Genomic DNA, 27,369 nt, shown 5'->3' with positions numbered 1-27,369 from the left:
GCACCACAAACTGCATCCATATGAGGTGGTTAATTTGATAAATGTTGTGTTCTGACTGCTTCACTGGTTGGCTGTTCCCTGTATGTCTACACCTTAGGCCTCCCTATTCCCTGAGACAAAACTGGAACTAGGTCAATTAATAAGAGTCACACTTACCTCGCTTTAAATAAAAGCTAGAAATAAATAAGCTTAATGAGGAAGGTCTGTCAAAAGCAGAGATAGGCCAAAGGCTAGGCCTTTGTGCCAGTTATCCAAGTTGTGAATGTAAAGGAAAAGTTCTTGAAGGAAATTAAAAGTGCTGCTCCAATAAACAAAATGATGAGAGCAGAGCAAAGCAGTCTTATTGCTGATATGGATGTTTGGTCTGGATAGAAGATCAAACTAGCCATAACATTCCCTTATGCCAAAGCCTAATCCAGAGCAAGGCCCTAATTCTTCAATTCTCTGAAGGTTGAGAGATGTGAGGAAGCTGCAGAAGGAAAGCTGGAAGCTAGCAGAGCTTGGTTCATGAGATTTAAGCAAAGAAACTGTCTCCATAACATAAAAGTACAAGGTGAAGCAAATGTTGATGTAGAAGCTACAGTAATCCAGGAGAACCAGCTAAGGTAACTGATAATGGTGGCTACACTAAACAACAGGTTCTCAGTGTAGGCAAAACAGCCTTTTATTGGAAGATGCCATCTAGGACTTTTCATACGTGGAGAGAAGTTAATGCCTGCCTTCAAAAGACAGGCTGACTCCTGTTAGGGGCTAATGCAGCTGGCGACTTTAAGTTGAAGCCAATGCTAATTTACCACTCTGAAAATCCTAGGGTCCTTAAGAATTATACTGAATCTGTTCTGCTTGTGCGCTCTAAATGAAACAAAGCCTGGATGACAACATATCTGTTTACAACAGCATTTATGAATATTTGAAATCCTATATTGAGACATCAGAAAAAATGACTCCTTCCAAAATATGCTCAGACAATGCACATACTCACCCAAGGGCTCTCTGATGGAGACATACAACAAGATGAATGTTGATTTCGTGCCTGCCAACGCAGCATCCATTCTGCAGGCCATGGATCAAGGAGTCATTTCCACTTTCAAGCTTTATGTAAGAAATATATTTTACAAGGCTATAGCTGCCATAGATAGTGATTCCTCTGATGGATCTGGGCAAAGGAAATGGAAAACCTTCTGGAAAGGATTCACCATTCTAGATGCCATTAAGAACATTCATGCTTTGTGGGAGGAGGTCACAATAGCAATATGCTGAGTTTGTAAGAAGTTGATTCCAATTTTCATATGGAGAACTTGGAGGGGTTTTAGTGGAGGAAGTAAGTGCAGATGTGGTGGAAATAGCAAGAGAAGTAGAATTAAAAATAGAGCCTGAAGATGTAATGGAATTGAAGCAATCTCATGATAAAACCCAAACAGATGAGTTGCTTCTTATGGATAAGCAAAGAGTGGTTTCTTGAGATGGACCCTGCTCCTGGTGAAGATCCTGTTAACATTGAAATGACAGCAAAGGATGTGAGAATATTACATAAACTTAGCTGAAGCAGCAGCAGCAGGGTTTGAGAGGACTGACTCCCAATTTCAAAATTTCTATTGGGGGTTAAATGCTAACAAACAGCATCATGTGCTACAGAGAATTTTTTTTGTGAAGAGTCCAAAAGGCCAGCTTCATTGTTGTTTTATTCTAAGATATTGCATTGCCACAGCTACCCCAACTTTCTGTAGCCATTAGCATAAAGGCAAGACCCTCTACCTGGAAAAAGAATACAACTCACTGAAGGCTCAGATGCTGGTTAGCATTTTTCAGCAGTAAGTTATATATATATATATTTTCCCTAATACGTTATATATTTTTAAAATAAGGTATGTAAATTGCTTTAGACATGATGCTGTTGCACACTTCACAGATTACAGTATGGTGTAAAGATAACTTTTATATGCACTGGGAAACCAATTAAATTTGTGTGACTTTATCTCAGTGGTCTGGAACCAAACTAGCAGTATCTCCAAGGTATCCTGTATGATCATTTCCCCAGCTTTATAACACTAGTGAACATTTTGAAAGTCTATTCCATGTGAAAAAACATAACCACTAGTTAATAGAAACACCTTTTATTTTAAATATTTTTTCTAAAGTTCATTTCAGAGACAAGTGTTAAGAGTTGTTGAGTGGCCTATAAATAAACTACCATTGATTATTTAAAAATTAATCTTTTAGACCAAATACAGAATGGGAGAAGACATCCACTGATCCTTAAATTACCCTCAATTCAAAGGTTTCTCACCCTTCCATGTTCCACTATGAATGGATAACCAGTGTTACAAATTAAACAAAATCATGCTAGTAATCACCCTAGTTACTTAAAGGCAGCAAACTGACTTAAATAGGTAATGGTTTATATTTCAAATTCCATCACATAAGAATACATTTTGTATAGGCAATAATTAGATTACTGGTGAAATCTAACCCTGCATTGCTTAGGAAGGCTCCATCTGCAATCCTATTTGCAGGAATTGGGGAAGAATCAAGCAAGTAATTTCATCACTCCTGTCTCTGCACTATATATATATATATAAGGAAGGTGAAAATTCAATAGATGTTAACCCTATTAAAAATGACCTAATTTTAAGAAAGAATATTTGATTTAATTTCTGATGAAACCAAAAGACCAAAGTCAGGTTTTGGCATCAAATTTGATGTTTATTACAGTTTCCATCATCCCTCTAAATTGTTTTCAGAATATGTGCTGTGAACCCAGGGGAAAAAAGCAAGCCGGTGGTAAAATGCATAGCTTCCTGGAGAAGTAACTCAAAAGTACACATCTTCCTGAACTAATGGCCCTATGTATGAAGAAGAAATCATATGGAGTTTTTTTCCTTGGCATCCAACTCATTCCAAAGGGTTTAAGGCAAACCATCACTCTTAATCCAGAATTTAGAGCTGATTCTTTATGAATCCATAAGAGATGAAAAGAATTAATTATGAAAAATTTTATAAGTTGAACTAACAAGGAGTATTTTATTTTTCAACAACTGTGCACATTAAACAAAAGATGAATAGAGGCTTTATTAACTGAGAAAGCAGAGAATTATCAACTCTTAAGACAAGGATAAAATACTATAAAGCTACTTTTATAGCCCTGATTCAGTTGCCTTAACTAAGGTTAACTCTTAGTGATGGGCAAAAAGATCATACATGAAGAACATTCAAATCTGAAGTATAATGCACTCCTGTCTTCATCGATTGCCAGAATCATGTGAGGGTGAGCTTGCCGCTGACTGACAAGCTGCAAGCCACACAATGTCTCCTGAAAAGCAAAGGTGCTGTACCAGATGATCACAGAAGCCCTTGCTGCTCAAACTCTGAATCCAATGTATTTTAGTAGGTATCACCACCCATTACCCTTTGGAGATTCTCACTGAAAGCAAGTCATTCACAAGTGGGAAGAGCCTACTTAACCTTAAATAAGAACCAACTGAAGCTGACCTAATGTCACTGTTACCAATGCGGGTTGTAATAAAATGGCCGTTCTAAGTCATTTTCAAAATCAACTTTAATCTTTGATTTTTAAATCTTTTTTGAATAGTCATTTTACTACAAGCTAAAATGCATAAGTCATGATCAAAACAGCATTTTCTCTTGCTTTTCTATACTTTTCTGACTTGTAACACTACACATCTGTCAACAGCAATTTTTTCTTTTACTTCAGTAATAAAGTAGGCACAGATTTGTCCACAGCAAACCCAGTCTCACCAAGCTGTTTTGTTTTCCCTCACTGTGCGCCACCTCTGCTTTGGCCCCTCTTCTGCTGAACCTCTTTTTTTCTTTTTTTTTTGGTAATATATACTTACTACAGAAGATTTTACTTTACCTATACATATTAAGCAAAATAAGTTATAGCCTTAATATGTTCAAATTACAAGTCACTTAAAAGCGTTTTGTACATTGAGGCTATCGGGTTATTTTATACAAGTATTTTTTTATAATTCTCTCACAAAACAGCTTTATATTCAGACTTGTTGGTGTTAACAGTCAGTGCTCTAGGCCAGTGATAGTCAGAATCAGAAGTGAGTGCACGAAAAGATAAACCAGTAATCATCCAGTCTTTAGCAGGGAGAAGACCATGACCAGCAGGGAGGGGTCACTCAACTCGGCATGTGGGAAGAGGCTGATGCCAGAGGGGACTGAGAAAGAGTTCTCGAAGTGTGGCAGGTCTCTCCTTAATGCCAGAAGATAGATCTTCCTATAGGCTTTTTAGAAGTTATATTCCAGAATAATGAACCATCCTTGCCATACCTCGAGTAGAACTTGTGTTCTGTAGCCAAAGGATTTTGACATCTTAACAGACACTTCAAAAGTGCCCCCCAAAAAGTGTCTAAAAGACAATCCCATTACATACAAACTCCACAGTACTCATCCTTAGGTGAATATTTTACTTAGTACTTTCCAGTTCTGAGTACTCAATTCCACACAAATATTTTGTAGTAATCTCTGTTCAATCCTGATGTGATGAAGTGTTTGCTTCCACTTGGACTCAGAGTATACGATTCTGCTTTTCATGTGTATCAAATAAATTTATGGCATCTCTTTTATGATCTTCAGCATTAAGAACTAAAAAAAAAAACAAAACAAAACATGTACACTCACACACATTCTAATAGTAAACATTTTGAAAAACCAGCCCAATTAAGTCCAGCTTGGCATATTCCCAGAAACTATCATAAAGATGACATTATCTTACATCACAACATTACAGTTGGGAATTGAATTTCCTAATCAAGGACAAGATCAAAAGAGAGACCAAGTATATGCCCAAAATGTACACAAAGCTATCTAAAACCTCTACAAATGTTTAAGTTAGTGAAATAATGTCCCAATGTCCTATATAAAATGGAAAATACTAAAAAAAATTCTCAAAATTTGATACAATCACAATCTCATCTGCAGCATGAATCCCTATCATACCTCCAGAAAGTATGTTTAGCCTCAGTACACCTCCAGCAGAAGAGAACATATTCTTAAAAGTCATTTCCAGCTTTGAAAAGCTTGCTACTACAAAGTTCTTTCTAACACAGAACTGAAATATATAAGTGGCTTCTAATATCTGGTCTTACACTATATTTTAACATACAACACAAAAAGATGTCATGGGGGAGATGATGTGGTTCAAGCAGCTGAGCTCCTGCCTCGCACATGGGAGGTCTGGGTTTAGGTTCCTGATTCCTCCTAAAGAAGATGAGCAGACAACAGGCACACAACTAACAGACGAGGAGCCATACAGGAGGGTGACTGGAGGGGGGCTAAAAAAAAGTCACATTGAGACCTAAATCCAATAATATTTTGATTTATAACTATGACACATTAAATGATTAATGATGGGATTAGCCTTTAAAAATTAAATGTGACTTCCAAAATTCCCTAATAAAGTTGGAGCTAATGCCATTTTTTTTTTATTTCCCTGGTGCAAGCAGTGTCAAACTATTTCAATAACAAATGTAAAATTTGAGCTGATGTTGACGACACTTCTTCAACTTAAAACTGTTTCTTAAAAGAGCAGGCAGCAATTACCTTCTTTACCTTGCCAACCTCCTAGCATTAAAACCTTGTGCAATGTCTTCAGGTCACGTGGGTACAGGGAAACTTATAACAAGGCTTCACTGCAAAGAACATGTTTAGTAGGACACTAGGGTCATTTAAAAGGTGGTTCAAATAGACGTAGGACAGTAACCAGACCATAAATTATGCTATTCAAGAATTGAGGAACAGATGAGTGGAGTCTATGACAAAGAACAGGAAAGTTGCCAACAGTCTTGTATTTACATAGCATTCTTACTTTTAACATATTGACTTTGTTGTTGCTTTAATTACCTAAATAATAAGCCATTAAAATCAAATTAGGACTTCCATTTCTAGAATCCCCAAACAATTCTATCATCTACAAGATGGATAAAATATGAAAGATATTTTTAAGAATGCACTGAGTCATAAGGAAACACTGGACAATCCAAAATTGAGGGACTATTTTACAAAATAACTGGGCAGTATGCTTGAAAAATTTTTTGTCATGAATGGTAAGGACTGAGAAACAGTTCCAGTTTAAGGACAGTAGAGAGATTTAACAATAAAGGTACTATATGATACTGAATTAGATACTGGTCCAGAAAAGGGATACTGGACAATTCACTATATTTAAATAATGTCTATAAATTAGATATTAGCCTTCTATCAATATTCATTTATTTTGATAATTATACCGTGGTTGCAGATGTTGACATCTGAGGAAATTTGGTGAGGCTATATGAATTGTTTTTACTATTTTTTAAAATCTAAGTCATTTCCAAATGAAAAGTTAAATTTTTTAAAAAATCAGGCACTAAGAATAATGCATTGCCTGTATTGCATTAAAAAAAGGAAGCTGCAAAAGCCAAAGTAAAGGGAGAGAGACTTCCTAAAGGTAAAGGATCAAGCCAGTTTTAACCCTGAGGCTTTCTGCTTAAGCCTGAAGTTACCAGTTGTCTGCCTTCACAGCCCCAAAAGGTGCAGGGGAGGGGGGACAAGAACTAAACTAGGGTTCCACTTAAAATGCAGAGTCAAGCAGGGAACCCCACATAAAGCTGAAACCACAAATTTCAGTATAAATATAATGGGAAATAAACCCACAATGAGCTTGGGGCAGAAGAACCTAGTTGGGCAGATCGGGGGATTCTTAAGCACAGGATAATGACTGTCCAGGTTTATAGTTTGAACTCATATTTCCTATGTAATTCAAAAGACCTCTGAAGATGAGACTTTGAAGAGGTTGTGAGTTCAGTGTCTCCCTGTGACCAGCAAAGCCAAAATGACCTGCCTTCCTTGTTGGGATGCAAATGTAATTCAGGTCTCAAGTATTTCCCAGATAAAGTACAAAGGAAAACTAGAAGCTCACAGTTAAAAAGCACAAAATACACAAGGAAACAAGTTATCATGAGTGAAAACTAGCAGAAACAGAAGAGAGAAAGACCCACAAAGTTTTCAGATATTGCAATTAAAAGACATGAATATAAAAACAACTCAACATATTTAAATAAATAGATGCTTTGTAACACGAGCAAGGAACAAGAGTCCACAAAAAACTACCAAAGTTTAGATATGAAAAATAAAATTAGAATTTTAAAAGACTGAATTAAAGAGCAATTAATACAAAGTTAAAGGAAAAGTGTGGCACCTGGAAATTATTTCTGAGGAAATTATTCTGAATACAGCCTAAACACCATGGACAGTATTTACAACAAAAAGGTTACCTTCAGAAGTTGGCAAGAAAAGCAATTCATTATAATTAAAATTGGTAAATAAACATTTATCCTGCCTACCCTACATGACCAATACCACCGGATAACTGAACATAGTTGAAGGATAGTGTCTACAAAAATATTCCAAATAACAAATGAAGCAAATGATCTATCATTAAAATTAATAGATAACCATCATTAAATTAATAGATAGACACTGAGCATTATGAGCCGTGAACTAGTATCACAAAAAGAATGAGACCAGACCTTACATGCCTCCCAAAGGAAGCACACACCACCCTCTACACAGCCTCACCAGGGGCCTGAGCCTGAGCCTGCGTCTGACCAGGCCACTGCCTCTATACTGCCCATTTGCAGCAGAGAGGACAGAAGAACATGCTCAGCTGCACCGTGGACATACACTCAGCAGTGTCCAGGCTGTGGGAAACTTGATAGGTCAAAGAGCTTGGGTGCTTTAACAGACTGCTTATAAAAAACAACAACAAAAAACTGGCAAGACTTAAAGGTGGTGTCCAGAGACACTCACCTGGATGATAACCCATACACTCAAGGAAATGCCTACTATAAAGTTAAGATGGTGGTTACTACTGAGGGGGAAAAAGGATCAATTCTGGGACTGGGACGGGACATGGAAGGGGTCTCTGAAGCCAGAAAAGTTCTGTTGACTGGGAGGCAGTTAAAAGGCAGTTCATCTTCAAAGAACCCATTTGTTTTGTGTAGTTTTCTGATTCTGTGTTTAATTTTAAAATAGAGACTAAAAGAAAAATCTAAAAGCACACAAATAACTAGATGAAAACCTAGGCAATGTGGGGAAAGCCTATGACTCAGTTTCCAGAAGCAAAAACAGAAATGACAAAAAATTTTGAAGCTTTGCCTGGCAAAAAACACCACAAACAAAACCAAGGCAAACTAGGAGAAGTCATTTGGAACTTATTTCAGAGATTTAAAAATTATATCATTCTCCCTCCCATATAAAGAGCTCTTAAAGATTGAAAAAACAGCAAAAATCAGATACAAAAAAATTAATTTTCAAAAAAAGGAAACTATGAGCCCAGGGTGATACTAAAACAAACAAATGGATGTACTTGGGTGTACTGGGTGAGGCGCTTTCTTAAAGAATAACATCAGCTAATAAATGTGACGGGACAACAGAATTAGAAAAGTCACCATTTTGCAACATCCAGTGTAATAAGTGGTTTCAAAGAGGTCCAACAGTGGATGGTAAAGTCATAGCATTTCATAGTGGTTCCTACGTAATAACTAACTTCAGAGGCTGGTTACTAATTACAAAGGGAAAATGTACTTTTGCAATGGAGAGACCTGGTGGTCGCCACCATAACCAAGGGATCAAACTTGGAATCACCAAGAGTGGGTCAGCCTGATGTTATGTGCCTTCTGGTGTGACACAAGAGGAACACCACTTTAGCTAAAAAAAGGTTCAACCTGAATCCAATCATAAGCAAACAGACAAATCTAGAATGTTTCACAATCTACAAGACACTAGCCGAGACTCTTAAAATCCAAAATAATATTACAATATAACTATTCAGTACAGCTCTGAAAAGCTGCTTGGAAGTTCTGCACGTATCAGGGCTTTCTGACTGGCGCTGTAGTGTGATCAAGCAATGAACTAGCATTTTGTTGGCAAACACTTAAATGTCACAGAAAGAAAAAGTCCTCCGAATGAAGGCCTACAGGTTTAAGCCCACTGAGAAGGCAGACTCCCTGGAAGGGCTGAGTCATCTTGGGCCTCTCGCCTCCCCCACTACCCCCTGCTTCAAAGGCTGCTGAAGAAAAGAGGTCTCCTTCAAATGACCAACTACTTACAAAGTTACGGGTGAGATTTTTGGTGCAGTCACTCCAAAAGTGAAGGACCAGGAGGAGGAAATGGAAGGTGAGCCCCCCCACCCACCACCACAGTTTTTACCACGTAGGTTTCTGTCACCACCTGCCAGGGCTGCCTGCTTGTCTGTTTCAGATTCCGCCTCATTTTCATCCATGTTGTAGTCGTCATCCCCTCCCAATTTTTGCTGGTTTCTCCCTGTTGTGGCAAAGACAAATAAAACATAAGTTATATCATTTCTCTATCTATGCCACAGGAAAACCAGAGCCCAGGGCCTGGGGTTATACCAGTCATCGTTCAGCAATCAGATCCTTTGGCTACCTCTCAGGGAACGGTACAGACTTGGGCATCTGCTTCCGGTACACATACCAAGGAGGAGCTCTCTCCTTAGGTATGCACCCCTTCGACTCTGAGTCTTACAGCCTAAGCAAAAGGCTATATTCCAGACGGAAAATGGGGAAACTAAAGCACAGTCCTGGTTTCTTAGGAGATGATGAACTGAAGATTAAAGGCAGGCACCATCGTTTCAAGGAAACAACAAGTTTCTAGATATCAACAGCATCTCCTTAGAATGGCGCCTCACTCCAAGAGAGAGGAGAGTTACTGTTGTGCACCAAAGGATAAACTCTTCCACTGCACAGAATTAGATCATTCAGGACTACATTCTCACCTGGAGAGAAGGGTGACTAGCCCAGAAGATCGGAATAAACTGTATTCAAGAGACATACTTACAGGGTTTAACTAAAACATTTTATGTCTGTAAAGAGGGAAGCAAACAAAATCTTTTTTAAAAAGCCTGCCTGGAAAAGCCAGTTGTAATTACATTTCTCTGCACGGCCTGAAGTGTACACAAAGCACAGGCCTGTATGCCCTGTAGATTTATTCTCCAAAGCAGAAAACTGCACCTGGAACCAGGTGTATCACACCGATCAAGCAATATCTCAGGCCCACGTTGGCAATGACACCTCTGTGAGTGGCCGATGAATGGACTAGAACTTCAGCACCGCTGGATAAGGGTCCCAGGCTTTCTTTCCCTGCTTCACACCTCCAGTGTCTTCTACATAAACCACTGTTGGGCAAGTGTGGAGAGCAGGGGCCAGAGCTGTGGTGCTAAAGGGAGGCTGATGAAATGCAGTTCTTCAACACAGACCTTATGAGGACAGCTTCAGGAAGAGAAGTTTAAGTGTAAATTAGATTTAAATGGAATCAGTGGAACTTCTGCAAAGTACACATTCTCCAACTTCCCTGGCCTGTTCCGTCCATAGCCCAGGTGTCTCCATAACTGCTCCTGGTTCACCTAGGACTGAAATTTTCCATGTCTCTAAGGAATCAAAAAATACATCTCAGAATATTCCATTGATCTCAGTGTCCCACATTTTCCTGTATTTCTTTTAGAAAGAAAAAAAAAGCCAACCAGACCAGAAAGGTAGGCTCCACGTATCACTTTTCCTCAATGCTCAAATACGAATTAAACTCCACCTACCCAACTGTGCATTCACTCACTTGCCAGGCATTTGCCGACTATCGATGCTGTACCAGATGCTACATCAGGAAGAGGAGATAAAGGCAAGAAACGGGGTCTGCCTGCCAGGAGGCTATGTTTACTCATCTCAGCGTCTTCCACCTAAAGAAGTCTCCTCTTCCTATTATTTCTAAAACCTCAAGTACAAGAGAGTACACTATTCCTGCTTCTTGCCTCTGACTTGATAACTGAAAACAAAACAAAATGAGCTTCCAAATCGTTAACTGCTATCTGGTAAAGTTAGGAGGATGGGAGCAAGGAGCCAGCGGGCGGCCTCGGAGCCCCTCCACCGGCCTTCCTCACCTGCGTCCTGCTCCTCCTCCTGGGCATCGACGACGACGAGCTGGTCCCGCCCAGGGCCTTCCGTCTCCTGGTTTTCCCGGCTCGCCGACAGAGCACCTGGCGCCCGTGGGGCCTGGCCGAGCTCCCGGGCTTCCCCGAGGCCTCTCCCGTCCCTGTGCTTGTCGTCCTCAGCAGCCTGCTCTGGGCCTGCCTGCTGCAGCAGCCCCAGGCCGTCCCTCCGAAGCTCCTCACTGACAGCCGGAATCTCGTTGGCCTCCTCTGTGCACAGAAGAGTTAGCTGTGATCGCACCGGCACTTAGTGAAAACACAGACCAACAACAGAGGCCTCATGCCACTCCACTCTCAGGGCCTTGCCGAGGAGTGTGGGCAGGGGAGCCGCTGGGGCCACTTGTCTCATGAGCTCGGCAGAAGACCCCAGGCCTCTCTGTGCCTGAGGCTCATCTTCTCAACCACAAGGAAAAGTAGTGTAGAAAAAATTATCTGGACTCAGTTCTCTCAGATACAGCAACACACTTCCACAAGTGGAGGAGGGTGCAACCGGGTTTCTCCGACCGCTGTGTCTGTTTGGGACAAGTATGTGGAGGCAGAGAATGCCTGTGTGCCTGGGAGTCACTCACAGTGCAGGGACACAGCGGCTCCCACTGTCCCTAAGTGACAGCCACTCGTGACTCAGCTACCTTTTCTTATTCCACAGGCCCTCTAATGCCCGAATAAAGGTGCACCCTGCACCCTTCTGCACACAGCTGCCAAAGAACAAGGCACTTCATTTACAGGGTTGAGACATCAGTAGGACAAAGAAAAAGCCCTGTGTCCCTAATTCCAGATGCCCAAGAGACACCACCTGCCACCTCCCAGGCCACCCCCAAGCCCGCTGTCTGCCCCAAGGAGTGCGCTCCGTCCTCATCGTATTTTATGAGCTGCACTGTTGATTTGATTTGTATGGGGCTCTGGAGGGCCTAAAAGTTCCCTGCCAGGCTCCCACTTACCTTTCTCACCTTTTCTTTTCAAATCCAAAGCTGCCTCGGAACTTGGAGCTGGTGTCTGGGGCACGGCGCTGCTGGGCGGGTTTCCTTTCCCTTCTGGCACCTCTGCCGGTGCCCTGGGCTGAGGCTCGCTGAGCACGTGGAGCTGAAACAGGAGCAGGGGCTCCGTGACCAGAACGCTCGACAGCAACCCCGAGCCTCGCAGGAGACCACCACACCCTCTGACTACTAACGGGAAACCCAGGGAAGCGCCCAGTGCTGCCCGATCACACCCTGTCACAGGCAGAGCTGAAATCAGAAGACTTGAGGCCGAGTCGAGGTCTCCTCAAGGCACTTCCAGCAACGGGCAGAACAACTAGGCAGAAGGCAGGGAACTAGAAGACCTGAACAGCCTGAAAGAATAAGACTGAATGCATGACGCAACAAGAGCAAAATACAAATTACTCTTCAGTGCACATAAAACAGTCTCCAAGGCAGAGCATGTTTTAGGCCACAAACTAAGCCTCGATAAATTCTGAAAGGCTGAAATCAAACACAAAGGGAGGAATTTCTAAATCAATAACAAAATGAAATTTGAGAAATTCACAAATACGTGGAAATTAAATGACAAACTCCTAAAAAACCAAAGAAGAAACCACAAGTCAAATTAAAAAATACTTTTGAGAAAAATGAAAACAAAGACACAACATACCAAAACTTATGGGATACAGCAAAAGCAGTACTCAGGGAAATTAATAGCTGTAGATGCCTTTATTAAAAAAATAAAATAAAGACCTCAAATAAAAAAACCTAAATTCCGTTTTTAAGTTACTTTCTGAAAAAGAGCAAATTAAACCTAAAGCAAACAAAAAGAAAGAAATAATAAAGATTAGAACAGAAATTAATGAAATAGAGAATAGGAACACAGAGAAAAATCAGTTAATCCAAGAATTAGTTCTCTGTAGAGATGAACAAAATTGACACCAAAATTACTAAATCAGGGAAGTGGACGTGGCTCAACTGATAGAGCATCTGTCTACCATATGGAGTGTCCAGGGTTCAATCCCCAGGGCCTCTTTTTTTTTTTTTTTTTTAAGATTTATTTATTTATTCCTCTCCCCTTCTCCCCCCACCCTGGTTGTCTGTTCTCTGTGTCTATTTGCTGCGTCGTCTTTGTCCGCTTCTGTTGTTGTCAGCCGCACAGGAATCTGTGTTTCTTTTTGTTGTGTCATCTTGTTGTGTCAGCTCTCCGTGTGTGTTGCACCATTCTTGGGCAGGCTGCACTTTCTTTCGCGCTGGGCGGCTCTCCTTATGGGGCACACTCCTTGTGCGTGGGGCTCCCCTATGTGGGGACAGCCCTGCGTGGCATGGCACTCCTTGCGCGCATCAGCACTGCACATGGGCCAGCTCCACACGGGTCAAGGAGGCCCAGCGTTTGAACCATGGACCTTACATGTGGTAGACGGATGCCCTAACCACTGGGGCAAGTCCGCCGCCCCCAGGGCTTCTTGACCCATGTGGTAAGCTGGCCCATGCGCAGTGCTGCTGTGCACAAGGAGTGCCCTGCCACACAGGGGCGCCCCCATGTAGAGGTGCCCCACGCACAAGGTGTGCGCCCCACAAGGAGAGCCAACTTGCACGAAAAAAGTGCAGCCCACCCAGGAATGGCGCCACACATGGAGAGCTGACACAACAAGATGACGCAACAAAAAGAAACACAGATTCCCGTGCCGCTGAGAACAACAGACGCGGACGAAGAAGACGACGCAGCAAACAGACACAGAGAACAGACAACTGGGGTGGGGGGAATAAATAAATAAATCTTTAAAAAAATAAAATAAGATAAGACCCAACCTCCACTCTAATTGAAGAAAATAGAAACAAGTCTGCTCGTGAGCTAAAATGCATGCTATTTGTCTTTATATGTGTGGGTTTTTACTGCTGATGGGCAGTGGCCATCTGAACTATTAAAATGAGGTTCACATGGGGCACAGCCCCAAGGAAAACACTGTGAGAATTTATGAGGTGCATTAAAGTGGGACATATCTACACCCACTGGAAGACCCCCGTCGGGTATCTGAAGTTAGCAGGAACTGGCAAGTGGAGATCTTGGTGCACTTGCTTGAGGTAAGCACCTGGGTCCATGCAAGGAGTTGTCATGGAAGGGCTGTAGCAATGCAGAGATGGGCTGAGCCTAGACACATTCCTCCTGCACCCTCTGAGGCACAAAATGCCATGAGAACTCTTCTGCCTGCCAGCAAGAGAGAAAGAGACTGGAGGGGGCTATTGGCAGATTCTTTGGGGGTTGGGAGGAAACCCCCGCTCTCCCCCCACACACAGAGAGATGGAGAGCCAGACTGATGCAAGTAGCCTACAAATGGGTCCTATCAGAAATAAACTCAATCTGGAAAGGGCTTTGCATACCTGGTGGTAGATGTAAATGTTCAAAACAGTATAAAAGGACTACAACGGAAGATTTGCAGTGGCCACCAAGTAACATTTCCTCAGAACAAGGAACACACTTTCCACCCATAACATGCAACAATGGGCAAAGAGGTATCAATGTGAGAGTAAAGGTTTGAGGACTGCAACAGGAACCTGAAACGGGGGGTGAAGGGCTGGCTCATGTGCCTTCCTGAGTCTGCTCACACTCAACATGAGGGAAGGCAGGGAGGTCCCCCTGGAGAGGCTGCTCTGCTAGTTGTGAGACCTGGGGGAGAGGGTGTGGGGAAGATGCTGAAAGATTACACAGTTCTTCCCTACATGATCTCAACTTTTCTATTGCCCCCTCCCCTGCCACATCCCCTCAACTTTCTTTTATTCCTACCTTATGCAGTGGTTCCACGACCGGGCCTGCAAATCCAGGCGGCGGGAGCAGAGATGATTCTGAAGGGAAAAACTGTACCTGTGTTTTTAAATCGCGATGACAGAATTCCTAAGGGCCGGAAGGAGTAGACGGAGCCTTCACCCCACATGGGAACCTGGACTTGGCGGTGAGCACAGCCGTACCAACGAGGGCTGAGCGCCCACCGCTCGGAGCTGTGCAGCCCTTCCCCACACGAGCGGGAGGGACCTGGGTGGGGAGGCACCTGCTAGTCCAGTGTGGTCCCAGCAGTCGGGACCAGCACCATGGCTCCAGCTAATGCCCCTTCTAAAGGCGGAAAGGTTTGGGGGAAAATAAATGATAAGTGGAGATAAGGGGGACTAGAAGTTGAGGGCAGACAGATGAACAAACGGGTATGCCATGAGGGAGACCCAGTATTACACTGGTACTCGAGAGCAGGTGTTCTTAACCAGGGGTCCATGGAAAGATTCAGGGAGGCACATGAGCCTGAACTGAAAATTCAAGAAAAGCCATTATTCCTGTGGGAACGTGTTGGTGCAGGAGTGATATATATATATTAAATAACGCACAGTACAGTGTGGACTCAGTAAGGCATCTGTGGTTTTCACCTGACTGGCAAAGGGGTCCATGGAACAAGAAAGGTTCAGAACCCCTGCTCCAGAGGGGCTCAAAGCAAGAGAAGGCATTTCTCTTAGCTTAATTGTAACAGGTCCTGCTAGGACCACTCCTGCTTTTGGAACCTAACAAAGTCGGATGGAAGCCTGCAAACCTGAGTGACACTGGTCACGTTTGGTCGTGTGACATGATGACGGACTAAACTTATTATCAGTGGCTGAGTGGGACTCTCACAATGTGCCAGTATCTTTCAGGTTACATATACCACCACACTACAATATGGTATAACACTGGCATTGTTGGAAAGATTGAAATATTAATATTGATGTCAAATATATTGGGAAATTGAGTGAAGCTGACTCCTTAAAAAGTCAGGCATATGATCAACTTTCTTATAAGACGGCCTTGATCAATCGCCAGGGGTACCCTGTGTAGTAAAGAACTTCACCTTGCCTAATAAGAGATGTGGTCTTTGCCATTTGCTTCTAGGAGGTAATCTCTAAGTCCTTACAACATCATGCCTGATAGGATTGTCTCTGTTTGCCTAGAAGCTTTGGGCCATGCTGGAAGGTCTAACAATGTGATTTAGGGTGGGGGTTGCCCACACCAGACAGTATTTAAGGTGGGAGATGACCAGGCCAGAAAAGTCTAAGTGTGAGTTGACTTTGGGTCACCCAGTGCCAGTCAGTCTTGGGAGGGGCTGGAGACTGAGCTCAGCGACGTGGGCAACCAATCATGCCTACTGGATGGAGCCCCAAACAAAAGCTCTGAACACCAAGGCTCAGGGTAATTCCCTGGCTGACAGTATCTGTGTAGTCACAAGAGATGTCAGGGGAGTAGCGCTCTCCTGACTCCAGAGAGGGGACACTGGAAGCTCCGCGTTTGGTACCCTTCTTTGACTCTTCTGCCCTATGTGCCTTTCCCCTTGGCTGATTTTAATCTCTATCCTTTAGCTGTAATAAACCATAACCATTAAGTTCTGTGAGTCCTTCTAGTGAAGTATCAAACCTGAGGGTAGCTCTGGGATCTGCACCTCACCATCCTCGAACTTGTACTTGAAAGCAGAAGTGAAGGTGGCCTTGTGTGGTCGTGTGTGAACTGTTCCTTAACTTCACAGGTGGCTGAGCTCTGCTAGTGTCAAACCTAATGGTGAAAGACTAAATGCCTTCTCCCTATGTTCAGTAACAAGACAGGGATGTCTATTCTTGCCATTTCTCATCAATATTGTACTGAGGTTCTATCCAGGATAATTAGGCAAGAAAAATAAATAAATACCATTCAGAATGGAAAGTAAAAGTAAAATCATCTCTATTTGCAGATCACATGATACTCTATGAAGAAAAAACCTAAGGAATCCACACACAAAAAAAAAAACTTAACAGAACTAATAAACAAGTTCAGCAAGGCTGTGAGATACAAATCAGTAAACAAAAGTCAATCATTATTTCTATACACAAGCAATAAACAATCTGGAAATGAAATGAACAATGCCATTTACAAAAACATCAAAAAATAAACTGAATAAATGTAGTGTATCTCTCCTCTGAAAACTACAAAGCACTGCTGAAAGAGATTTTAAAGAAACCTAAATGGAAAGACATCTCACACTCATGGATCTGAAGACTTAATACCGTTAAGATGCAATACTTAATTGATGTACAGATTTACAATCCCTATCAAAATCCCAGAGAGTTCTGGGAAGATGGCATTGGTGTGCAGAAGCACGGGTCAACTCTCTCACAAAAACAAAGAGCCAAAAGCTGTCCAAGGGACCTGCTTTGGGGGTCAGCAGACCAGGACAGTGCTACGCTAGAGGGTGCGGTACAGAGAAATGAAGAAGCCAAAAACAATAAACTTGAGTTCCCAAAAACCTTGCAGTGGCTGGGAAGGGCTCCCCTCCCTCAGCCCTAAGAAACAGAGCCAGGATAAAACCCCTGGCTCACTTCAGCCAACTGAGATGGGAACAGACGTCTTTCGTCTCCCTGTCAGCAGTTTTAAGAGAAAAGAGAGGGAAAGTAAGGGGGCTTTTCTTTAGTGAATCCAGCCAGCAAAACTGGCTTTGAATCTCCGCTCTGGCCAGACAAAAATACAGGAAAGCAGAGACTGAAAGAAACACCTCACTGGAAAGGTGTGTGGAAGAGTGTCATATGCTGACCAGTCTGGAAACTGCATGGAGAAAGAACATTTTAGGGCTCTCTTTACCTGAACCCCTGGGAGAAAATCTGTGCCCCATTAGTGAGTCCCTGGCCTGATTCTGATAACTTAAGCTGGGCAATTTTAAAGACGTAGAATAAGGTGAACCAAATATCAAAGAAAAGCATATTTAGATGCCTAGACATCGGTAAAAAATTACAAGCCATATTACAAAACAGGAAGAGATGGCCCAGCCAAAGGAGATACTGGATTTAAAGCAATTAATCAATGATAATCATACAAGGTTCCTAAATAAATCCAGAGAATTCAAAGAAAATATGACTAAGGAGATGAAGGATATTAAAAAGACACTGGGTGAGCATAAAGAACAATTTGAAAGTCTGCAAAGAAAAATAACAGGGGTTAAGGGAATAGAAAACACCATGGATGAGATTAAAAATACATAAGAAGTACTTAAGAGCAGTTTTTAATTGCTCAAAGACAGAAATCGTGATTTTGAAGGCAGAATATTTGAACTGGAAAAGACAGGAAAACAGAAAGAGAAGAGAATGGACAAAATAGAACAGAGTTTCAGGGAACTGAATAGACAATGCAAAACACACAAACATTCTCATTATTGGTGTCCCAGAAGAAGAGAACGGAAAAGGGGCAGAAAGAATATCTGAGGAAATAATGATCAAAAACTTCCCAACCTATATGAAAGATATAAATATTAATATCCAAGAAGGACAACACACCCCAAACAGAATAAATCTGAACAGAACTACCCTGAGATACCTATTATTCAGAATGACAAATATGAGAGATAAAGAGAAGATTTTGAAAGCAGCAAGAGAGCAAAGTATCACATAAAAGGTAAACTCAATATGATTAAGTGCTAAACTCTCATCAGAAACCATGGAGGAGAGAAGAAAATGGTATATATTTAAGGTACTGAAAGAGAAAAACTGCCAGCCAGGAATTCTGTATCTGGCCAAACTATCCTTCAAAAATGAGAGTAAGTTCAAAGTCCTCAGAGACAAAAACTGACAGAGTATGCTAACAAAAGACCAGTATTAACAAGAGGTTTACTGTAATTCTGGTCTTTTCAGGGAGTGCTGCAGCCTGAAAATCAAGACAGGTGTAAGGGGAGCAGATGTGGCTCAAGTGACTGAGCAACTGCCTCCCACATGGGAGGTCCCAGTTCAGTTCCCAGTGCCTCCTAAAGAAGAGGAACAGTCACAAAGGGCAGACAGACTAGGGAGACACCTGGGGAGAGGGGAAACAAGGGTGAAAGACTTAGAGAAGAGTGTAGAAATGATGATTATTAGGAAGGATAAATTAAAAGGGAAAAAAACAGACAACAGTTAGATATGACAATAGAAAGTCAAAGGACAAAAATGAAGTAATGCCTTTACAGTAATAACATGGAATATTAATGGCTCGAACTGCCCAACAAAAGATACAGACTGATAGAATGGAAAAAAAGAATGTGAGTCATCTATATACTGTCTACAAGAGACTCACCTCAGACATAAGGACACAAGCAGGTTAAAAGTGAAGGGTTGGAAAAAGATATTCCATGCAATAGTAACCAAAAAAGAGCTGGAGTAGTGATACTAATATTGGACAAAATAGATTTTAAATGTACAACTATTATAAGGAACGAAGAAGGTCATTATATAGTAATAAAAGGGGCAATTCACCAAGAAGAAATAACTATACTAAAAAAATGTATGCACCTAACCTGAATGCTTCAAGATGCCTGCGGCACACACTGGCAAAACCGAAGGGAGAAATAGATGTGTCCACAATACTAGCTGGAGACTTCAATACACCACTCTAAGTATTAGACAGAGCACCTGAGCAAGCCTGACTAACAGGATAGAGAACTACAGAGCATTGTAGACATCTACAGAGCACTGCACCCCAAAACAGCAGGATATACATTCTTTTTGAGCATGCATGGATCCTTCTCCAGGACAGACCATATTTCGGGTCACAAGACGAGACTCAATCAATTTTAAAAGAATGAAATTAAACAAAACATTTTCTCTGCTCATAATGGAATGAAGCTGGAAATCAATAATGGATGGAAAAGGGAAAATTCATAAATATATGGGGATTACATGTGGAGCTGGCCCATGCGCAGTGCTGATGCGCGCAAGGAGTGTCCTGTCAAGCAGGGGTGTCCCCCGCTTAGGGGAGCCCCACGCGCAAGGAGTGCGCCCTGTAAGGAGAGCCGCCCAGCACGAAAGAAAGTGCAGCCTGCCCAGGAATGGCACCGCACACACGGAGAGCTGACACAGCAAGATGATGCAACAAAAAGAAACAGATTCCCCTGCCACTGACAACAACAGAAGCAGACAAAGAAGACGCAGCAAATAGACGCAGAGAACAGACAACCAGGGTGGGGGGAGAAGGGGAGAGAAATAAATTTTTTAAAAATACATGTATATGGGGATTAATCAACACACACTTAAATAATTAGTAAGTCAAAGATATTGCAAGAGAATTCAGCAAATATCTTGATATGAGTGAAAATGAGAACACAACCTATGGGACACTGTGAAAGGCAGTGCTGAGAGGGAAATTTATAGCCCTCAATGCTTGCATTAAAAAAGATGAAAGAGCTAAAAGTGAAAATCTAACTGCACACCTGGAGGAACTAGAAAAAGAACACCCAAACCAAGCCCAAGGAAAAAACAGTAAAGATCAGAGTAGAAATAAATGAAATTGAGAACAAAACAGTAGAATCACAAAACCAAAAACTGGTTCTTTGAAAAAAAATTTTTTAATTGACAAACCCTTATTACTAAAGAAAAAAAAAGAAGGCGCAAATAAATTAAATCATAAATAAGAGGGGGGACATTACCACTGGCCCTGCAGAAATAAGAGATCATAAGAGGATACTATGAACCACTTATGCCAAAAAACTAGACAATGTAGGGGAGGTGGACAAATTCCTAGAAACACACAAACCACCTACACTGACCCAAGATGAAACAGAAGACCTCAATAAACCAAGCACAACTGAAGAGACTGAAACAGTCACCAAAAAACTCCCAGTGATGAAAAGCCCAGGACTAAGTGGTTTCACAGGTGAATTCTACCTACCAATCATTCAAAGGCAATCTAATACCAATCTTGCTCAAGCGCTTCCAAAAAACAGAACAGCGAAGAATGCTCCCAAACTCATTCTATGAAGCTAACATCACCCTAATACCAAAACCAAATAGATACTATGAAAAAAGAAATAACAGACCAATATCCCTAATGAATACAGATGCAAATCTTAAACAAAATACTTGCAATCTGAATCCAAAAGCACATTAAAAGAACTATACACCAGGATCAAGTGGGTTTTATCCCAGGTATGCAAGGGTGGTTCAACACAAGAAGTCAATTAGTATAATAAACCACAGTCGTAAATTGAAGGAGAAAAACCACATAATCCTCTTGATTGATGCAGAAAAGGCATTTGATAAAACACTCCACCCTTTCTTGATAAAAACACTTCAAAAGAGAGGAACAGAGGGAAGCTTTCTCCATGCGTATATGAAAAACCTATAGATAGCAGCTAGCACTGTACTCAGTGGTGAAAGACTGAAAGCTTTCCCACAGAGATAAGGATGCCCAATGACATCACTGTTTTTCAGTATCATACTAGAAATACTAGCTAGAGCAATTAGGCTAGGCCAGGAAATAAAAGGCACCCAAACAGGAAAGGAAGAAGTAAAACTATTCACTATTCACTGATAATATGATCCTGTATCTAGAAAATCCTGAGAAAGTCACAACAAAGCTACTAGCACTGTTAAGACGAGTTCAGCACAGTGGGGGGATACAAGATTAATACGCAGAAATCAGTAGCGTTCTATATACTACTGATGAACAATCTGAGGAGAAAGTCCTACAAAAATTCCATATGCAATAGCAACTAAAAGAATCAAATATTTAGGAAGAAACTTAAAGGACATAGAGAACCTATATTCAGAAACCCACGAAACATTGCTAAAAGATACCGAAGAAATAAATGGAGGGACATTCCGTGTTCACGTATTTCGGGAGACTAAATATCAAGATGTCAATTCTACCCAAACTGATTTACATATAGAATACAATCTCAATAAAAATCCCAACAGTCTTTTTTGTAGAAATGGATAAGCCAATTATCCAATTTATTTGAAAAGGTAAGGAGACCTGAATAGCCAAAAATGTCTTAAAAAAGAAGAAGTTGGAGGACGCTCACTTCCTGACTTTAAAGCATACTACTAAGCTATAGTGGTAAAAACAGCAAGGTACTGGCATAAAGACAGAATGACCAATAGAAACAAACTGAGGACAGAAACAGACCCTCACCAAGGCAGTCAAACCCTCCTAGCTGGGCCAGAACAATCTATTCAACAAACGGTGCTGGGAAAATTGGATCTCCATATCCAAAAGAAAGAAAAAGGACCCCTATCTCACACCTTATAAAAAAATTAACTCAAAATGGATCAAAGACCTAAATATAAAAGCGAAAACCATAAAACTCCTAAAAGAAAATGTAAGAAAACATTTTCATTTCTTGTGTTAGCAGTGGTTTTTGAAGCCTTACACCAAAAGCACAAGCAACAGAAGAAAAAGTAGATAAATGGCACCTCCTCAAAATTAAACACTTTCGCACTTCAAAGGACTTTGTCAAATGGGTGAAAAAGCAGCCAACTCAATGGGACAAAATATTTGGCAATCATATGTCCAATAAGGGTTTAAAATCCATGATATATAAAGAGACACTACAACCCATCAATAAAAAGATCAACGTCCTAATTTAAAATGGGCAAAAGACTTGAAGAGACATTTGTCCAAAGAAGAAAAACAAATGGCAAAGAAACACATAACGTTCATCATCACTAGTGATTAGGGAAATGCAAATCAAAACTACAATACAATACCATTACACACCTATAAGACTAGTCACTATTAAAAAGTTGGTAAACTGTAAGTGTTGGAGAGGATGTGGAGAGATAGGAAGGCTTATTCACTGTTGGTGGGAATGTAGAATGGTACAGCCACTGAGGATGACTGTTTGGCAGTTCCTAGAGAAGTTGACGATAGACTGGCCACGTGACCCTGCAATACCAGTACTAGGTATACACCCAGAAGAACTGAGAGCGGTGACACACAGACATCTGCATACCGATATGCATAGCGGCATTATTCATGATTACTAAAAGCTGGAAATAACCCAGGTATCCATCAACTGATGAATGGAAAAACGAACTGTGGTATATGCACATGATGGAGTATTATGGAGCGGTAGGAGGAAATGAAGTTGTGAAGCATATGCAACATGGATGAACCAGGACATAATGTTGAGTGAAGCAAGCCAGACACAAAAGGACAAATACTGTATGACTGAACTATTATAAACTAAATAGATTGTGTAAACTCATGGAGTTAATAATTAGAATATAGGTCACCATAAGAGAATGGAAAGTTGAGGGTTAATCAGCGCAGGACTGTTAAAAGGTTGTATGTAAATCTTTGGGAATGAAAAAAAAAATGGTGAAAGCACAACATAGTTTAACTAGCAGAGCTATTATTTAGGTATGACAGTGGTTTAAAGGGTAAGTCTAAAGTCATGAATATTACTAGAAGGAAAGCTAAAAAGTAACATGGGACTGTGTAACATAGTGAAAGCTCATGTAAAATATAAATACGGGTGATATTGCACATAAGACCGTTTTTACAAAATATAAATACAAATAAACTAGAGAGACAGAAACAGAATAGCAGCCATGTAAGGCAGGGGAAACAGATTGAGAGGCAATGTTTTTTTGTTTGTTAATTATTACAATAATGAAAATGCTCTAAAAATGGTTAAAGTAATGAATGCACAACTATGTGATTATACCAAATACCACTGATTGTGCACTTTGGATGAATTTCTTCTTTATTAATATGTATCAATACAATTGGTTAAAAAAAAATCCCAGCTGGCTTCTTCGAAGAAATTGGCAAGCCAATCCTAAAATTCACATGGAAATTCAATAGACACAGAATAGCCAAAACAATTTTGAAAAAGAACAAAGTCAGAGGACTCATTTTTCAGTATTAAAACTTACTAAAAAGCTACAGCAGTAAAGATTATGTGGTGCCCATATAAAGAGAGACAAATGAGTCAATGGAAAAGAACTGAGAATCAAAAAATAAACTGTCATATTTATGGTCAACTGCCTTTTTTTTTTTAAGTACCAGGGATCAGGGAATGAACTTGGGACCTCGTTTGTGGGAGGCTGGTGCTTAACCACTGAGCACCATCAGCTTCCCTGAGTTGTTTTTTCCATTTGCTTTGCCTGTTGTTTTTGTTTGTTTGTTTGTTTCAGGAGACACTGGGAACCGAACCTGGGAACTTCCATGTGGGAAGAAGATTCTCAACTGCCTGAGCCACATCTGCTCCCTTGTCAACTGACTTTCGACAAGGGTATCAAGACAATTCAATAAGAAAGAACAGTCGCTTCAACAAATTGTGCTGGGAAAACGAGAAAGCCACATGCAAAAGAATGAAAGTAGACTCCTATCTCATACCACATACAAGAATTAAAAGTGGATCAGAGACCTAAATGTAAGCACTAAGACCATAAAATTCTTAGAAGAAAACACAAGCGTAAATCTTTTTTAACTTATCAGATTGGACAAAGAATTCTCGAATATGAAAACAAAACAAGGGACAAAAGAAAAAAATAAACTGGACTTCATCAAAATGTAAAACTTATGTGCTTTAATGAACACCATCAAGAAAATGAAAAAGCCAACTCACAGAATAAAAGAAAACATTCACAAATCATATATCTGATATTATTTATCTCTATATCTAGGATATATAAAGAGCTCTCACAACTCAATTATGAAAGCACAACTCAGTTAAAAAATGGACAAAGGATCTGAATAGACATTTGTCCACAGAAGAGATACAAATGGCCAATAAAGCATATGAAAAGATCCTCAGCATTATCAGGCATCAGGGAGACGCAAATTAACAAGAAACACCACTTCATACCCACTGGGATAGTTATTAAAAACAAGACAGAGAAGTGTTGGCAAGGATGTGGAAAACTAGAACACTCACATAGTGCTGACAGGAATGTAAATAGCGTAGGCACTTTGGAAAACAGTCTGGCAGTGCCTCGAAAGGTTTAAACATGGTTCCACAGTTCCACCCCTTGGCATCTACCAAAGTCAGATGTAAGCATACGTCCACACAGACACGCACACAAACTTCCCAGCAGCATTATTCCCAACAGCCGCAAGGCGGAAACCACCCAAATGTCTACCAGCAGAGGAATGGGTAAACAAAACACAGTATACCCAAACCATGGACTATTATTCACCCACAAAAAGAATGAGGTTCTCATACACGCTACAACATGGATGAGCCCTGAAGGCACTGTGCAGAGTGAAAGCAGCCCGTTAGGGAGCACCACATGCTGTATGAATTCATTTATATGAAATGTCCAGAATTGGCAAATCTATAGAGAATAAAAGTAGGTCAGTGGTCACCTGGGGCTGTGGGGGATGGAGGAAATAGGGAAGTAAACTAATGGGTACGAGGTTTCTTTGGGGGCTACTGAAAATGTTCTAAAACTGATTTTGGTGATGGTTGCATAACTTTGTGAATAGACCAAAAACCACTGAACTGTCACTTTTATATGGGTGAATGGCACAGAATATGAAATTTATTTCAATAAAGCAACTATTAAAAAAAATAAACTGCCAGAAGGCTTGTGCTCTGCTCCTCACGGGCAGCAGGAAAGGCACGTGGCTGTCAGCCGAGGTCCAGGGTGGGCTCTACCTGTAAGCACATGGTGCAGCCTTGGGCACGGGACTCTGTGGGCCTCGGCTGCCAACGAGGGAATAAAAGTCCCCCGGTGTGGCTCTGAGGTTTAAATGAAATCATTCCCATAAAGTGCAGGACTTGTAACCGAGGCCAACAACTGCCATCAGAGTCAGGGCAACCCAGGGCCAGGTTTGACTCTGCAGTGACCAAACCCACAAGGGAAAGCAGAGCTTAGAGCAAATCCGACAGCAGATAAAAGGCAGGCAGGCCTGGGAGAGGCCAGGAATGCCTTCCGGAAATCCCTGGCAGAACCCCCCCCCCCACTCACCTGCTGACTTTGGTCTTTTTTTTCATTCAGCTCTCTGGAATTTACAGCTTCATTTCCCTTTCTGGTGACTTCTTCTATTCGCTCTTCACACTGCTCCTTCACCTCCTTCATCTGATTGATGCACTGGTTCCTTTGGTGAAAGAAAGCACAAGAAAGGACCAAGTATTTATAGCTGTGTCTGTCCACCAAGGAGTTCCCTGCTGTGACTGAAAAATCCACTTCAGTAAGAGACACCCATCACTGAGTTCCTGCTTCGGGCACTTCCTGTCTGAAGTGGGCACTTAAGGCACAGCAATGCGTGTGATTCAGAGTAAATTGTACCTGCCTGAACCTTACTAAAATATGCCACATTGTTCTAAAACAGGTGAACTTTAACGGCTAGAAAAAAACAAATTTTTTAACTACAACCTAAAGTTAAAAATTGGCAGTCTGAACTGCCAATTAACTAAGATACTGTGAAACAGCACTTCTGCTTTGTGCCTGGAATGTATTTTATGAGAATCTCAGGTGTCAGAGCTGTAAAGTAATTGAGAGACTACCTAGTCACACCTACTAGTTTTATTTAAAAAAAAAAAAAAAAAGGAAGCTAAGAGGTGAGCTGTCAGATGTGGACCTGGATCACAGAGAGAGAACTTGACAAGGCTGCAACTGGAAACGGCTCTCGAGGTTTCCTGACTCTGCTCTCTACCACATAGGCCGCCTTTTCTGAGTCTGAAGCATTTTATAGTCAAGTATGAGTAATAACTACATTCAACTGGCAACTCAGTTCAAAGCATTTACTGGGTTGCAATGTACCACGCACCAAAGGGTTTCAAGTACTGCAGAAATAATTTAAGACGGAGTTCCTGCCCCTGACAGTTTATAGGTCAAGAGAAGAGAGGACCTGCTGAGAAAATCACTTAACTAAAATTCTACAAGCATGCATGCCATAGTTGGTAGACTACCGCAGAGTAGCTTAAATGTGGCAAACAAAAGGGGAATCATCTGTAGACTGAAAGAACTGAATGTGTCCAATTCACTGTTATCCAAGTCACAGAAACTCAGGGTTAACAAATGAGCAGGTGCCTGGCCATTATGGAGCCTTTAAACCCTCAAAGGACAGACAGGGGCTAGTGGCAATATCCCCTGAATGTTGCACTGAGGCAATGAAATATTTCAAAACAACTCTTTATTTTAGAAAACACTTAGACCTGTGGAATAATGACCCATGTTTTCCTACTGTCATTTCAAATTTTCCCTTGAGAACTTTCTAATACCTTCTAGTTTTCACAAATCTGTTGTTTTTAAGTATTTTATATAAAGTAACAATTATTCTACAAATATTACTTTAAAATAAAGCCTTAGGTTGAAAATTTTTTAAAGAATTTTTTAGAATTAATAATAAGGGCTACCAGGTGAAATTGTTTTCACCTGCTCCCAGCCCCTGCCAAAATCAAGTTCCAAGAGCATTTATTTATTGCTCAGCACTGCAGAAAAAGTTTACCTCCCCACATTCCAGCTCTACCACAATTAAGGACAACCTCTGCAGGAGGCCCCAATTCCTACCCAAGGCCAGGCAGACTGTGGCAGTGTTACTTCCTGCAGGCCTCGGGCCAGTTTATTCTTTATGTACCTGGAAAATGTTAAGGCATTAACTGGAGCTAAATTGTAGATAAATAAGGACTTGGCCACCAGCAATTATTTTAACTGGTGCAGTTAATGACC

The 27,369-nt window shown here is 41.1% G+C and overlaps 1 protein-coding gene across 6 annotated transcripts in view; it reads right to left on the bottom strand.

The window, feature by feature from the left end:
• Positions 1 to 3,001: 3,001 nt before the first annotated feature.
• GOLM1 (golgi membrane protein 1) overlaps positions 3,002 to 27,369 on the bottom strand; it is an 80,466-nt gene continuing 56,098 nt past the window's right edge. For 3 of the 6 annotated variants that reach the window (XM_071216648.1, XM_058301571.2, XM_058301573.2), the window contains exons 6-10: positions 25,666 to 25,795; positions 11,947 to 12,088; positions 10,961 to 11,218; positions 9,220 to 9,333; positions 3,002 to 4,614 (exon numbers count right to left, since the gene is read on the bottom strand). In XM_071216648.1, the coding sequence (XP_071072749.1) occupies positions 4,538 to 4,614; positions 9,220 to 9,333; positions 10,961 to 11,218; positions 11,947 to 12,088; positions 25,666 to 25,795 (721 nt within the window). In that variant the 3' untranslated portion in view covers positions 3,002 to 4,537. The remainder of the gene's footprint in view (positions 4,615 to 9,219; positions 9,334 to 10,960; positions 11,219 to 11,946; positions 12,089 to 25,665; positions 25,796 to 27,369) is intronic. The other 3 variants (XM_058301572.2, XM_058301574.2, XM_012526372.4) reach the window with 2 other exon arrangements.

The sequence above is a fragment of the Dasypus novemcinctus genome, chromosome 8, assembly GCF_030445035.2.
Source record: "Dasypus novemcinctus isolate mDasNov1 chromosome 8, mDasNov1.1.hap2, whole genome shotgun sequence".
Classification (NCBI taxonomy): Eukaryota; Metazoa; Chordata; class Mammalia; order Cingulata; family Dasypodidae; genus Dasypus; species Dasypus novemcinctus.
Note: the sequence above shows the minus strand (reverse complement) of the source record. Positions and strands in the feature narration are given on the sequence as shown.